We start from the raw sequence: 12969 nt of genomic DNA, 5'->3' as shown, positions 1-12969 counted from the left end.
TTTTTTTAATTCTTCTTTTATATTGAATTTATAAAACTTTTTTGTCCTTGGAGTAATATTTCATTTAAAGAGTTTTATTTTATTTTATAGATTTTCAACCTATGACGTCTGCTTCTTATGATTGTACTCTCATAAGACCAAGAGACCAATCAGTTTTCGATATAGGCGGGGATTGATTGTGTTTTATTGACAAATATTTATTATTTACTTACATATGTTGTGATTCCAAAGAAAGTGTTTGATTGTGTGAAACCAAAACATCAATCGGTTTTTTATGTAAGTAGGGATTGAACCCTAAATCTCTTATTCAACCATCAGAGACTTCACCAATTGAGCTAACTAAAACTCATAAAGAGGTTTTTCATTAGATTTTCACTTTGTTACTAAATCTTTCGTGATTAAGTCTAATCATTCAAATTTGAACTATTTTTTTTTTAAAAATTTTACTTATAGAGGAAGGGGAAAGGGAAAGAGCAGCACTTATTTAGAAAGACTTTTAACCACACAGCCCTTCCAAAAGGGATCTATATCGAACTAACTGATTTTTAAAAATCTCTAAATATTTATAAAAAAATGCATATATTTTTCAAAATATTAATAGCATAGATTGAGTTGGATTTTTGTATTAAAAATTTGCTAATCTGAATCTAATTCAATTTTTTTTAAGGGGGTAAAAAGCAACTTAATCTATAACCCACAAAAAACCATTTTGAAATGGCATATTAAGAAGTTGGGTTGGGTTAAGTATGTCGAATTGGTGGGATCAATGCATACCTTTATGGCAATCATTTTCATTTTTAAGATAACTATCAAGAATGTAATTAACTTGTTTTTAAGAATTTAGTAATAACGTCGATAAATCTAATAGTAAGTGGACCAAATTAGTAATTTAATTCTAAATCAATAATTTATATAATATATTATTAAATAAACAATAATAGTTACCAATAAAATATTTTTTTATAAAAAATAGTAACCAACACTTTAAAAAATATACAATAATACATTTATGAAATAGGTAGGAAGGCCACAACTTTTTTATAAGTAATTTGAGAGATGTGTCACTTATTTTTGTCTATTTACAAATGTGATCTTTCAAGTAAGATTTAGCATTCCTTAAACTAAAAGGCATGCTTGCATCGCTGTCTGAACACTTACATCACATGTGTATTGTATTAATCATAGAGAAGTCTCTTAAGAAACTAAAGAGAAATTATTTGCAAGAAGATGATACGTGCCAAGAGCCAGCTTCAATCCTGTCTCTATGACAGGAATACTTGGAAGTTGGAGCCATTAATACACCCGGAGTGTCTAGGACATACATGCTAGGCTAATGCACAATCTGCAGCTTAACAATTCAATATCAGCATCTAAACACACACACACACATATATGTTGAAACAGAACTATTCAACAGCAGATCAACATCAGAAGGGGAAGGGAATCGGTAGAGGTGAATCAATCAATTAAGCCAGAAATATAACACAAGTCATTGTAATCCCCTTCACTTTATCTGTGGTCAAATAATATACCACAAGTCATAAATAAATTCCTTGCAATCAATTCGTTTTTCATAAAAGCAACAACATCAACAATTCGTTAAGTGATAATGGTCAATCAAACAATTCACAACCAAACCTACAACATCTTTCTACCAACAATATCCATATTAGGGCTCAATCTCAAATACGAATACTTAATTATTGAATGCTAACAAGTATGAAAAAAACATGGAGCTAGAAATTCTGTTTCTTCAAAAGACAGAATCACTTTATCTTGTATCCAGCACAACAATATATTGAGTAACACCAGGCAATGAACCAACTGTGGCTTGCTTCATCTTCTCCTGCACTATGAAAGAAAACCAAAGACATTAATGTTCAATAAAATTAAATAATCTTCACCACATTCCATTTCGAGACAATGACATCTAACCATAATTTCACAAAAACATGGTATCAACTTACCAGGAAAGCAAGATGAAGCAATTTGATGGATTGAATTAATTAAAGTGGACTCGCCAATGTTCGGAACGCCAACCACCAAAACAAGTAGAGTAGGTTCCCTTGAAATCACTTCCTTCAGCTTGGACTCCACAAGCTTGAGAGAGTACACACATTTTAATAAATCAGAGAGAGTACAAGTTACTATCTAAGAAGCATAACTCTTAAAAAATTAGGACATGATTGATATAATAAATACAGTAATTAATTAAATCCTCATTTATAGGCATATTTTATGTTTAATTTAAGTTTTAAAATAAAATATTACTATAAAAAATTTAAAAAACACGTCTAAAATCAAATAAATTTTTTAAAAAAATAATAAATGCTAAAATTCTAATTTTAGTCTCTTGACTTTTACTTCAATTGTCAAATTAGTTCTTAAGATTTATTTTTAGAAAATTTAGTACTTCATTTTGTTAAAAAATGAGTCAACTCGGTCCAAGCATGTAACTATAATATACACTAATAAAAAAGAAAACTAATCTTTGTTCAAAGCTATGACTAGACGTTTAGAGGAGAGAGGGGTTTGGAGGTGGTGGTTGGTGGAGGAGAATGGAATGCGGACTTTGACGAGAGTTTGAAGTGGCGTCTGATGGAGTGTGTCATGTGCCCTGGCGGTAAAAGACATTTTCCCCAATTTCAATTTCAATTTGAGTTGAGGAGCTGCCCGTCTGTACAATTCAATTTCCTAAGAGTAAGTGAGTAGAATGTCTCTTTTTTAAACTCAATTTATTAAATTTTGGTGGGTCTTGGTACTTGTAGATAAAGGATACTTCTAAAAACTGCAAAAAATAATTGAAAATGGGTTGTCCATTGAATCAATTGGGTTGGGCTGGAATTAAAATATAAAATAAAGACCCAGCACAACTTCTTAACCTTGAGGAATCTAGAAATTAAAAGAAAAAAAACTTTAATTATTAATTTTTATGTCATCATCACTTAAAACTTATTTGTGCACTTATATAAATCTCCCCTAATAGTTGTTCAGTAAAGAAAATGAGGTCATAGTCTATGCTATTTAAAGATAAGTCTTGTGCCTTTTCTCTTTGTGTTTTATATAAAAGTTTTTATATTATGGATCATTTAACTGAGTTAATTTGATAATTAATTTCCATTTGTGTATTAATTAATTTACAAAATTAAGTCTAGTAGTTCAAATTCATCAAAACTAAGTAGTAAAATATCTAGACATACCGAACCAACAAATTTAAATAAAGTCTCAAAATATTTTTTTTAATGCATATATATTTTTTTCAAATTATTAACTGCATAGATTGAGTTAAATTTTTTGTATTAAAAAATTTTCTAATTTGAATATAATCCAACTCTTTTTTTCTTCTTTTTTTACAATTAAAACTATTAACCCACCAAAAAAAAAACAAGCAATTTGAAATGACATGATAAGTTGGATTGGATTAAATTTGTCAAATTAGGGAGTTGAATGCATACCTCTATGTTAATCATTTTTATTTTTAACATAACTATCAAGAATATAATTGACTTATTTTTAAGAATTAAGAGATAATGTTGATACCTATTGTCAATGACCAAATTAGTAATTTATTTCTTAATCAGTAATTTATATAATAACTAATATTAGTTACAGAGAGAATAATCTTTTAGAAAAATTAGTAACTTACTCTTTAAAAAAAATACAATAATACATTTATGAAACAGGTAGTAAGGCTACAATTATTTCATAAATAAATTTACCTAAGAACTTTAAAAAATTCAAAACTATATGAAGGAGTATAAAGATTAATATTTCAAATTATGACATCGTTTTAAATATCCACTTTTAATCTTGGCAATCTTGGTAAAATATGAAAGACTTTATATATTCACATAATTTTGAATCACCCATAATTATTTTAATAGCTTTGGCAAAATTTATACAATAAATTTTAATTTGGACGGTGAAGATGGACCCTACCAAAGAAAAGAGCATGAAGAGAATTACTCATATCTAAGTTTGTGAACAGAGTGTGGTGAATCTACGACCAAAGGTCTGATGTGTTAGAAGCTACATCAATAGTAATAAAATTAATATATTATGCCTGTAATTTAAATGAAAAAAAAGAGAGTTACTGTGCAACTGATTTTTCTTTTATCTTTCTTGACTATACCAATAATCATAAATGAATAGAGACTATAGTGTCTGCGCGGTATAGAGCTCCGTCCCCACATGGCCACACTGTTCATCCACGCGTAAAAGACTTTGAAAGTCTCTCACCAACTCCAATAAACGTCTCTTTGCTTGGTTGTTTTCATGTTCTTCACTTTACCATTTTTGCAACTGAGCACAGCCATTCATCTTCACATTCCATTGTCTTCGCTCTTTACTCTTTAGTCATTTTCTTCCACTACAACGCTCAGGCACTCTCAAAAGCCTACTCTTCCCGTAACCAAACACCATCTGAACCCATCTCCCAAAGTCAAACCCTCGATCTGAAGCTGTCCGCCTATAATAAAGCCTCTCATCCTGTAAATCTGACTTTCCACTTCCAACCCAGCAAGAGAGCACTCACATTTGATTTACTTCCTTTCCAGTTTCCGTTGCACCAGATCAAGAACATGGCTGAAATTGGCTATGGCGTTGCAGTGAAGGTCCTGGAGCTACTTGGATCGGTTACTTACGAAGAGCTCAGTTCAGCATGGGGCGTCCGAAGTGATCTGACAAAGCTTGAGCGCACTGTCAAAGCCATCAAAGCCGTACTCTTGGATGCTGAGGAGAAGCAAGCCAGTGACCATAGGCTGAGTATTTGGCTAGGGGAGCTCAAAGACGTCCTTCAAGATGCTGAGAATGTGCTGGATGAATTCCAATACCGAATTCTGCAGAAGGAAGTCATGAAGAGAAACGGGAGCACTAGCAAAAAGGTGAGTAATTTCTTTTCAAGTTCTAATCCACTTGCAGTCCGTTTTGAAATGGCACATAAAATCAAAGGTATTAGGAAGAGGGTAGATGAAATTGCAGCTGAGAAAGATAAGTTCAATCTTGCTCAAGGACTTGGAGATAGGAAGTTAAATATGCAGGAAAGGAGGGACATGACCCACTCCTTTGTTGATCCTCGGAATGTCATCGGTAGGGATGATGCCAAAGAAAATATTATACATCTTTTGATGAAACAAAATGAAAATTCCAGCAGAAATGTGGATATACTTCCTATCACTGGGATTGGAGGTTTGGGGAAGACCACAATTGCCAAGTTGGTGTATAGCAATGAACAGGTAGTTGGTCATTTTCAATTGAGAATGTGGGTGTGTGTGTCTGAGGATTTTAATGTTACAAGGTTGATAAAAGAAATCCTAAAGTCTGCAATTGATAAGATTGATGAGAATTTCGGTGCACATGGGTTGCAAAATAACTTAAGAGAACTTTTGAGGAATAAGAAATTTATAGATAATTTGGGCGTGGATGAGGTGCAATTTAGATTAAGAGAACTTTTAAAAGATAACAAATTTCTACTTGTCTTGGATGACGTTTGGAACGAAGATCGTAATAAATGGATGGAATTGGAAGATTTGTTATGTGAAGGTTACAATGGAAGTAAAATTATAGTGACAACACGAAATAACTCGGTTGCTACAATTATGGGTACTGTTCCCACATACCATTTAGATGGTCTATCCAATGAGGATTGTATGTCTTTGTTTGTGAAATTGGCATTTAAGGAAGGAGAAGAAAAACAGTATCCAAACCTCTTAGAAATTGGAAATGGCATTGTCATAAAATGTAAAGGGGTTCCATTGGCAGTGAGGACTTTAGCCAGCCTACTTTATCCAAAAGTTGATGAACGGGAGTGGAAATATGTGAGAGATAATGAGATATGGCATTTAAAACAGAATGAGGGTCACATCTTACCTGCATTGAGGCTAAGTTACAATCAATTGCCTTTTCACTTGAAGCAATGCTTTGCCTATTGCTCTCTTTTCTCAAAGGATTATGAATTCAAAAGTATTAATTTGGTTCAATTTTGGATGGCACATGGACTTCTTCAATCACCTGACAATGAAAATCAAGAGTTTGAAGATATTGGTGACTTGTATATCAAGGAGTTAGTGTCAAGATCTTTGTTTCAAGATGTTTATCAAACCGCTTTGTTCTATTATACCTTTAAAATGCATGATCTTGTCCATGATCTTGCACTCTCAATTGCCAAAAGTGAGTGTTCTATAGTGACCAAGAAGTCCACCCTTGCTGCAGGAGTTTGTCATCTGTCAATTTTGGATAATGGGCAAGAAGTTACAACACAATTAGAGAAGTTGAGCAAAGTTCAGACTATTATTTTCAAAACAGAGCAACCCATGTCCATACTTAAAGCATGCATTTCAAGATTTAAATTCTTACGGATGCTTGATTTGAGCAAATCATCCTTTGAGGTGTTGCCAAATTCTATCGAAAATTTGAAACATTTGAGATATCTTCACCTATCAGGTAATCGCATAATCAAGCAACTTCCAGATTCCATTTGCAAGCTGCACAGTTTGCAAACTTTAGTGCTTGCTTCTTGCAGCAATCTTGAACAGTTGCCTAAAGGTATAAGGGACATAATTAGCCTCAGGTATTTGGTTGTTACAACAAAGCATACCTGCTTGTCGGAGAAGGCAGTGGGTTGCTTGGATTCTCTTCGATTTTTGTTGATCCTTAATTGTGAGAATCTAAAATGTCTATTTGAAGGGATGGAGGGGCGCCTCACCTATCTTCGAACATTGCTTGTTGATGATTGTCCAAGTTTGACCACTTTGTCACTCAGTATCAGACACCTAACTTCCCTAAAAACCTTGATAATTATGGATTGTAAAGAGCTTAGTTTGATGGAGGTGGAGGGAGAAGACAATCAAGATCTTAAGTTGAGCCTTCAGAATTTGATGATTGTAGGTTTACCTAAGTTGGAGGTTTTGCCCCAATGGCTCCAAGGATCTGCAAACACTTTACAGCTGCTATTGATTAAAGAATGTGAAAATTTTAAGGCTTTGCCGGAGTGGCTGTCACGTCTGAAATCACTTCACACACTTGGGATTCTCGAATGCCCTAAGTTGTCATCTCTCCCAGAGGGGATGGAAGCTCTCACTACACTAAAACTATTGAGGATTGAAGGTTGTCCTGATTTGAGTAGAAAATGTAGGGAAGAAGATTCGCACAAGATTGCTCATGTACCACAGATTGCACTCGAAGAGGATAGTGGAAGTTCATCGTCATCATCAAAAGAAGAGGTAAGGGTAGATCTATCTTCTTGTTCTTCTTTCTTGTGTTTTTTTTATTTTTTATTAGAAACTCTGGAAAGTCTTTCATTAAAATGAAACAACATTCAAGTTTGATACATCTTTTAAGACTTGCATAGCTATGATGGGTGGGGTATCCTCAACCCATACAATACAATCTAAAGTTGTGATGGCATTTTTTGCCATGAGATGGGCAGCAGCATTCCCATTTCGATGAACATGGACTGCAGACCAGGTATTGAAACACTTGAGGCTCTGCTTGGACCCTTCAATCACCTTTTGAATAGACCATGGTGGGGGAGTAGCATTTAAAAAGGCAAAGATCACTGTCAAGGAATCACCCTTGATCACAATTTCCTTCAATCCCAACTCCGACGCAAATTGGATCCCTTCCTGTACTGCCATAGCTTCTGTTTCCAGTGCCTTAAGAGGAAGCTCCAATCTTTTACTCATCACCCCCATAAGCTTCCCCCTTGCATTTCTAATTACAACACCAATACCACATCAGCCACTCTCCTTGCAAACAGCCCCATCCACACTGGCTTTATACAAACCCTGTTTGAGGGGTGTCCAAGAGGGGGTAAAGGGAGTAGGAAGCTTACATGAGGGGGGATTTTCATGATGGAACTCCTTCAAATCCTCCTCCACTTCTTTGATGAGTTTGATTGCATTTTTGCGCTGTCCTCCATGCCTCACCACGTTCCTATGATTCCATAAGCTCCAAGCCGTGACAGCAAACAATTCCCAATCAATCTCGGGTTTTCTATCTCTAATCTCCCATACTACATCCATGAATTCCTTTGTTGGATAAGTTATAAGAGGCAGCTTGAGTCTTGATTTCCCCCAAACCTCAGCAGCAAATTTACATCCCCACAACACATGTTCAGAAGATTCACACTGCCCACCTATGAAGCACGGGTGCGGGTGCGGGTGCGGGTTCGGGTGCGGGACTCGGCAATTTTTGAAAAAGGTAGGTGCGGGTGCGGCGGGATTCGGCAATTAAAAAATTATTAAAAATATTTTTATTTATATTTTCTATATATTTTTACTATTAAAATATTCTTAAAAAAACATATTACTAATTTACTATGCCTTGATTCACTAAAAAAAAAAAGAAAAAGGCAAGAAACACAAAACACAACACAAAACTAAAAAGAAAACACAAAAGAAGCAACAAATATTCAAAATAAAATTAAGGAAGGATAGATTTAGGGTTTTTGGGTCTCATTTAGAGCTGTTTTCGGCTGTTGCAGCATGATTCGAGGCCTGTTTCGGCCTGTTTCGGCCATTTCGGGCCTGTTTCGGCCGTTTCGGTCGCCGGCCGATACGTCCCGATACGGCCGAAACAGCCCGATTCTGGCCGAATCGGCCCGAATTTGCTCGAATCGGCGCCACGTCGGCGCGATTCAAGCCGCGTCGGCGCGAGTCAGCTGGAAAAAAAAGGACAACACGTGGCCGACGCGGCACCGACGCGCGAGCAGCGGCGTCCCTCGCGCGTCGCCACGTCGCACCGCGGTGAACGCGGGTGCGGCCCCCCCGGCACCGCGTCCGTGCTTCCTAGCTGCCCACACAGATCACACCCCTCCTCTAGAGCAATACCCCTTGTTTTTAATTGGTGTTCTGTTGGCAATATGAACTCTTTTTTTTTTTTGGGCAATATAGGCTCCAAACCTATATCCATAGGGCTCGCATACGCATGTTGTCTAAAGTACCCCCCTGTTAGCCTTGTGGTTTTGGTCCTTTAGCCATTTTTGAGCCACACTATAAGCACTCTTCATTGAGAATTTTCCATTGGTGGTCCAAACACAAATTATAGAGTCCTCCAAAGGCCGTGTACTTACGGGCATACCGAGAAACCTCTGCTTCATGTGGCAGGAAAGCTCCTTTCACTTTGTCTATATCCTAAGACCTTGTCTCTTTGTCTATGAGGCATGCAACCATTTCTGATTCAAGTGGGATTCTCGGGCTTACAGCCTTGAAGGAGTCCGGAGTGGGAATCCATCTGTCCTCCCAAATATTCACACTTTCCCCATTACCCACAACCCATCTGGTTCCATTCACTACAATATCCTTGGATGCCAGCAAACTTCACCACACATATGAAGGTCTACGGCCTAGTTGGGCTTCCTTGAATATCGTATCAGCAAAATACTTTGCTTTGAACACCTTGTGGACTAAAGTTCTTGGATCTTGCTGAATTCGCCATCCTTGTTTGGCAAGGAGAGCAAGGTTAAACGCTTTGAGGTCTCTGAACTCTGAAGTCCATCCCACCCTTATCTTTTGGTGTACAAAGCTTTTCCCAAGCAATCCAAGCCAATTTTCTCTCCTTATACTTTTGTCGCCACCATGGAATTGGAGGAGCAAATCTTTGAGAGGGTTCATTGACTCTAGTTGATGGCGTCGACGTTGGAGGAGCAAAGGTGACGCAACCATCCTCCTTAACTGCTGCTTCTCTTCAACCAATTTTGTACTCAGAACTCTCTCTATCAACCTAAAATTTCTTCTTCTTTTTTGGGTTTTTATGTAAGTTCCTTTTGTGAGCTGTCTTTGGGAATAATATATCTCTAGAATTCTATACCTAAAGTCACGGGTCCAACTAGATGAAATACATGGATGATCATCATGAGCTTTGACAGCCATGATTGATAAAGGTTTGGATGCCTGGGTTTGAGTTTGGCTTTTTTTTTTTTTTTGGCTAAAAGAAATTAGACTTCTATAGTTTTGGTGGGTTGGATGGAGCTTACATAATTTTTTAATTGACGTGGTTGCTTCACATTAAACCAACTCAGTTAAAGATGCTTCGTCATTGTTCTGTAAGTCATATATGCAGTAACATTAACAGTAGTTAACAAAATGACTTCTCAACGTTCATTTTTTTAATTTGAGAGACCAATAACGTACATTTAAAACTTAAAAGAATTAATTGTGCTCATAAAGTAAATTGAAGGGACTAAAGTGTAGTTTAGCCTTAAATTTAATAAGGGGGCAAAACTCAATATTTGCATGCATACTCATTAATACCCAATTCAAAAAAAATCAAAATAAAAATCCTAGAGATGAAAAACCCATCTCCTACCACTCAAGACCCACCAACCTCCAAACCTTCCAGAGATATTACCAAAAGCTAGCGGAGACATTGTGAGGGGTTTGGAAAAGAAGTCAGAGCCACCATGAGTGTGGTGGTTGTGACCTCCTGATGGTCTGCTGTTGCTCAAAATGACAAAGGCCAAATACAAGACATGAGTTTAAACTTTAATTTTAAGTAAAACTGTTAAAATAGTTTCTTTGACCAATTGTGAAAATTTAAGAAATTTTGTTTTGGGGGATAAAAGCTTTTCCCAAAAGGTAGCTTTTTTGGCTTTTCGGGTGTCTGAACCTGTAATTTCTATTAATAGCGGATGAAATAGTTGTATATTTATCTGTTTATTTTGTAAAAGAAAAATCCCCAGAAGATTGGTTTCAACTTTCCTACTTCTGCGCAGTCACTAATTTCTTTAAAAAATTGGAGGTTTGGATTCATGAGAGAGACTCAACAATTTCTTTTTGTTTTGTTAAGATTAAAACATTAGATTTATTTATTTGAAGATTATGTATTCGTTCTGTTTTTTTTTTTTTTTTTTTTTTTTTTTTTTTTTTTTTTTTTTTTTTTTTTTTTTTTGTAGTTGCAATGCAATCTAAAAAGAATTGAAGAAAGGTCCTTATTCTTGACAAAGACCAGATTGTTGTTCAAAATGACAAAGGCCAGATCTTAAAGAGTACCATGCTCGCAGCAACTTCAGCTTCATTTCCAAACTCTGGTAACATCTGCAGCTGGTTGGAGATAGATGGTTCTTGAGTTGTAGGAGGATGGGTGTTTGATATCATGAGTTTTGATTATAGTGTATTCACTGTATTGTGAATATGTATTGTGTGTTGCCAGTTCTATTCATTGTGAAAATGCTGATGTAACATATTGCTATTGGAGGTGTAAATAAGAGGCATTGCGCATCATTCAAAACTTAGGTGCAGTACATAAGTTTGGGAAAAATGGCTAAATACCATTTATGTTTAAAGTACATAACAAAACAGGCATTTTTTTCAAAATATTTAGCAAAATACCCTTGTTTTCTGAATTCGATATTGTTAATAACGAACTCAACATTCTATGCATATTTTGCCACTTAATTTTTTTGAAAATTTTGCATAGAACTAAGCATTACTAATGTGAAAATACACGTAGCACACACAAGTCACAATTAAATGTGAATACTATGTAATGCTAACAATATCAAGTTCCAAAACATGGATATTTTTCTAAATACTTCGAATAAATGGCTCTAGGCTAAATAGTTTAAAAATAAAAGGCAAGTAGCCATTTTTCCGGCTTAAGTTCTCTTCCTAAAATTCAGCCCTAAGCTGGCCTTAAAACAACTACTTTCACTTTGAAAAACTCAATTAAACTAGCGTTGAGCTTCGCCTTCAATGCTTTCTGTTTCTCTTCATTTCCCCTCTTTTTAGTGGAACTCCAAGGCTTTTGTTGATGGATCGAAATTGGAAGGTGTGATAAGAGGATGAAGGGCATTATCTTTTTAGTATCACATTCACCAACAACCATGATACATCATTCCTAGCCAGCCATAAAGCCTTCATTTTACCCAGGTATATAATGCCTTGACAAAGCATAGTCCATGTGACTACCATAAATGCATACTCCTCATTCTTACATAATTTTGGGTCTCACTAATTAAATTTATGGCGAGACCCACAATTCATGTAAGAGGAAGGAATATGCATTTATGATATTCCGGGAGTATCCAATAATATTCCCACGGTCTAGTATTCACTATCCTTGTAGAATCTTTGCCTTTCATTTTTATTAAATACTCCTTGTAGAATTTTCCATATTCAAATTTCAAGCTTTAAAATAAAAACAACAAAATAATGAAGAAGAAGAAGAAACCAGGGGGAAAAAAATAAACCAGAAGTAGATGGAAGAAAAGTTCCAAAATGAGAAATTTTATTCAGCCTCTCTCTCTCTCTCTCTCTCTCTCTCCATTAATTTATTCACATACCATTAAAGAAAAGAACCAAAATAAAAACAAAGTAGGGCTGAAGAGAGAAAAAGACAAACTAAATGGACTGACTGAAAGTGTCCGAACCGAATCTAGTTTTTTCTCAGTTCGATTTGGATTTTTGAAAAACTGAATTGGTCGATCTGGTCCCCATTTTAGTGAAAATTTTACCAAACTAAATCAAAACCAACCGAAATATATATATATATATATATATATATATATATATATATATATATTAGTGTAGGTAAATTCTATCATGTAAGTTTATATTACCTTAGTGGTTAACACACGTGTCTTTCAATTACTTTTCTCAGGTTCGAAATGTATGGACTAAATTGACTACTATCAAAATGTAATGACCAAATTGATAGTAACCCCAAAAGGTAAGACCAAAATTGTATTTTTGACTGAAAAAAAGAACATTGATGTGAAAAGTATATGTGTACAAAGGAGTTATTTTGAAAATTTAGAAGAAAACTAAAATATAAAAATATAAACTTTGAGCACCAATTATCGAATAAAATAATAATCAATCTGAAAACCCTCAATGTATTTACTAATTTCCAAATCACTAAAATTAACATTATTTCTTTTAAAAAAAAAGAAAATTTAGAAATTCAAAGGAAGTGTAACTCACCACAAATTTAAGGGGCAGAAAAGATTTCCAAAAGGAGGAGTCACCAATT

The 12969-nt window shown here is 35.1% G+C and overlaps 1 protein-coding gene across 1 annotated transcript; it reads left to right on the top strand.

The window, feature by feature from the left end:
* Nucleotides 1–4326: 4326 nt before the first annotated feature.
* On the top strand, nt 4327–11226 carry LOC142609556 (putative disease resistance protein RGA1). Its single transcript, XM_075781164.1, has 2 exons — nt 4327–7220; nt 10892–11226. Exons 1-2 carry the CDS (start codon nt 4581–4583, stop codon nt 10979–10981), a joined length of 2730 nt encoding a protein of 909 aa, XP_075637279.1. The 5' UTR covers nt 4327–4580; the 3' UTR covers nt 10982–11226.
* Nucleotides 11227–12969: the final 1743 nt, after the last annotated feature.

The sequence above is a fragment of the Castanea sativa genome, chromosome 9 (assembly GCF_040712315.1).
Source record: "Castanea sativa cultivar Marrone di Chiusa Pesio chromosome 9, ASM4071231v1".
Classification (NCBI taxonomy): domain Eukaryota; kingdom Viridiplantae; phylum Streptophyta; class Magnoliopsida; order Fagales; family Fagaceae; genus Castanea; species Castanea sativa.
Note: the sequence above shows the minus strand (reverse complement) of the source record. Positions and strands in the feature narration are given on the sequence as shown.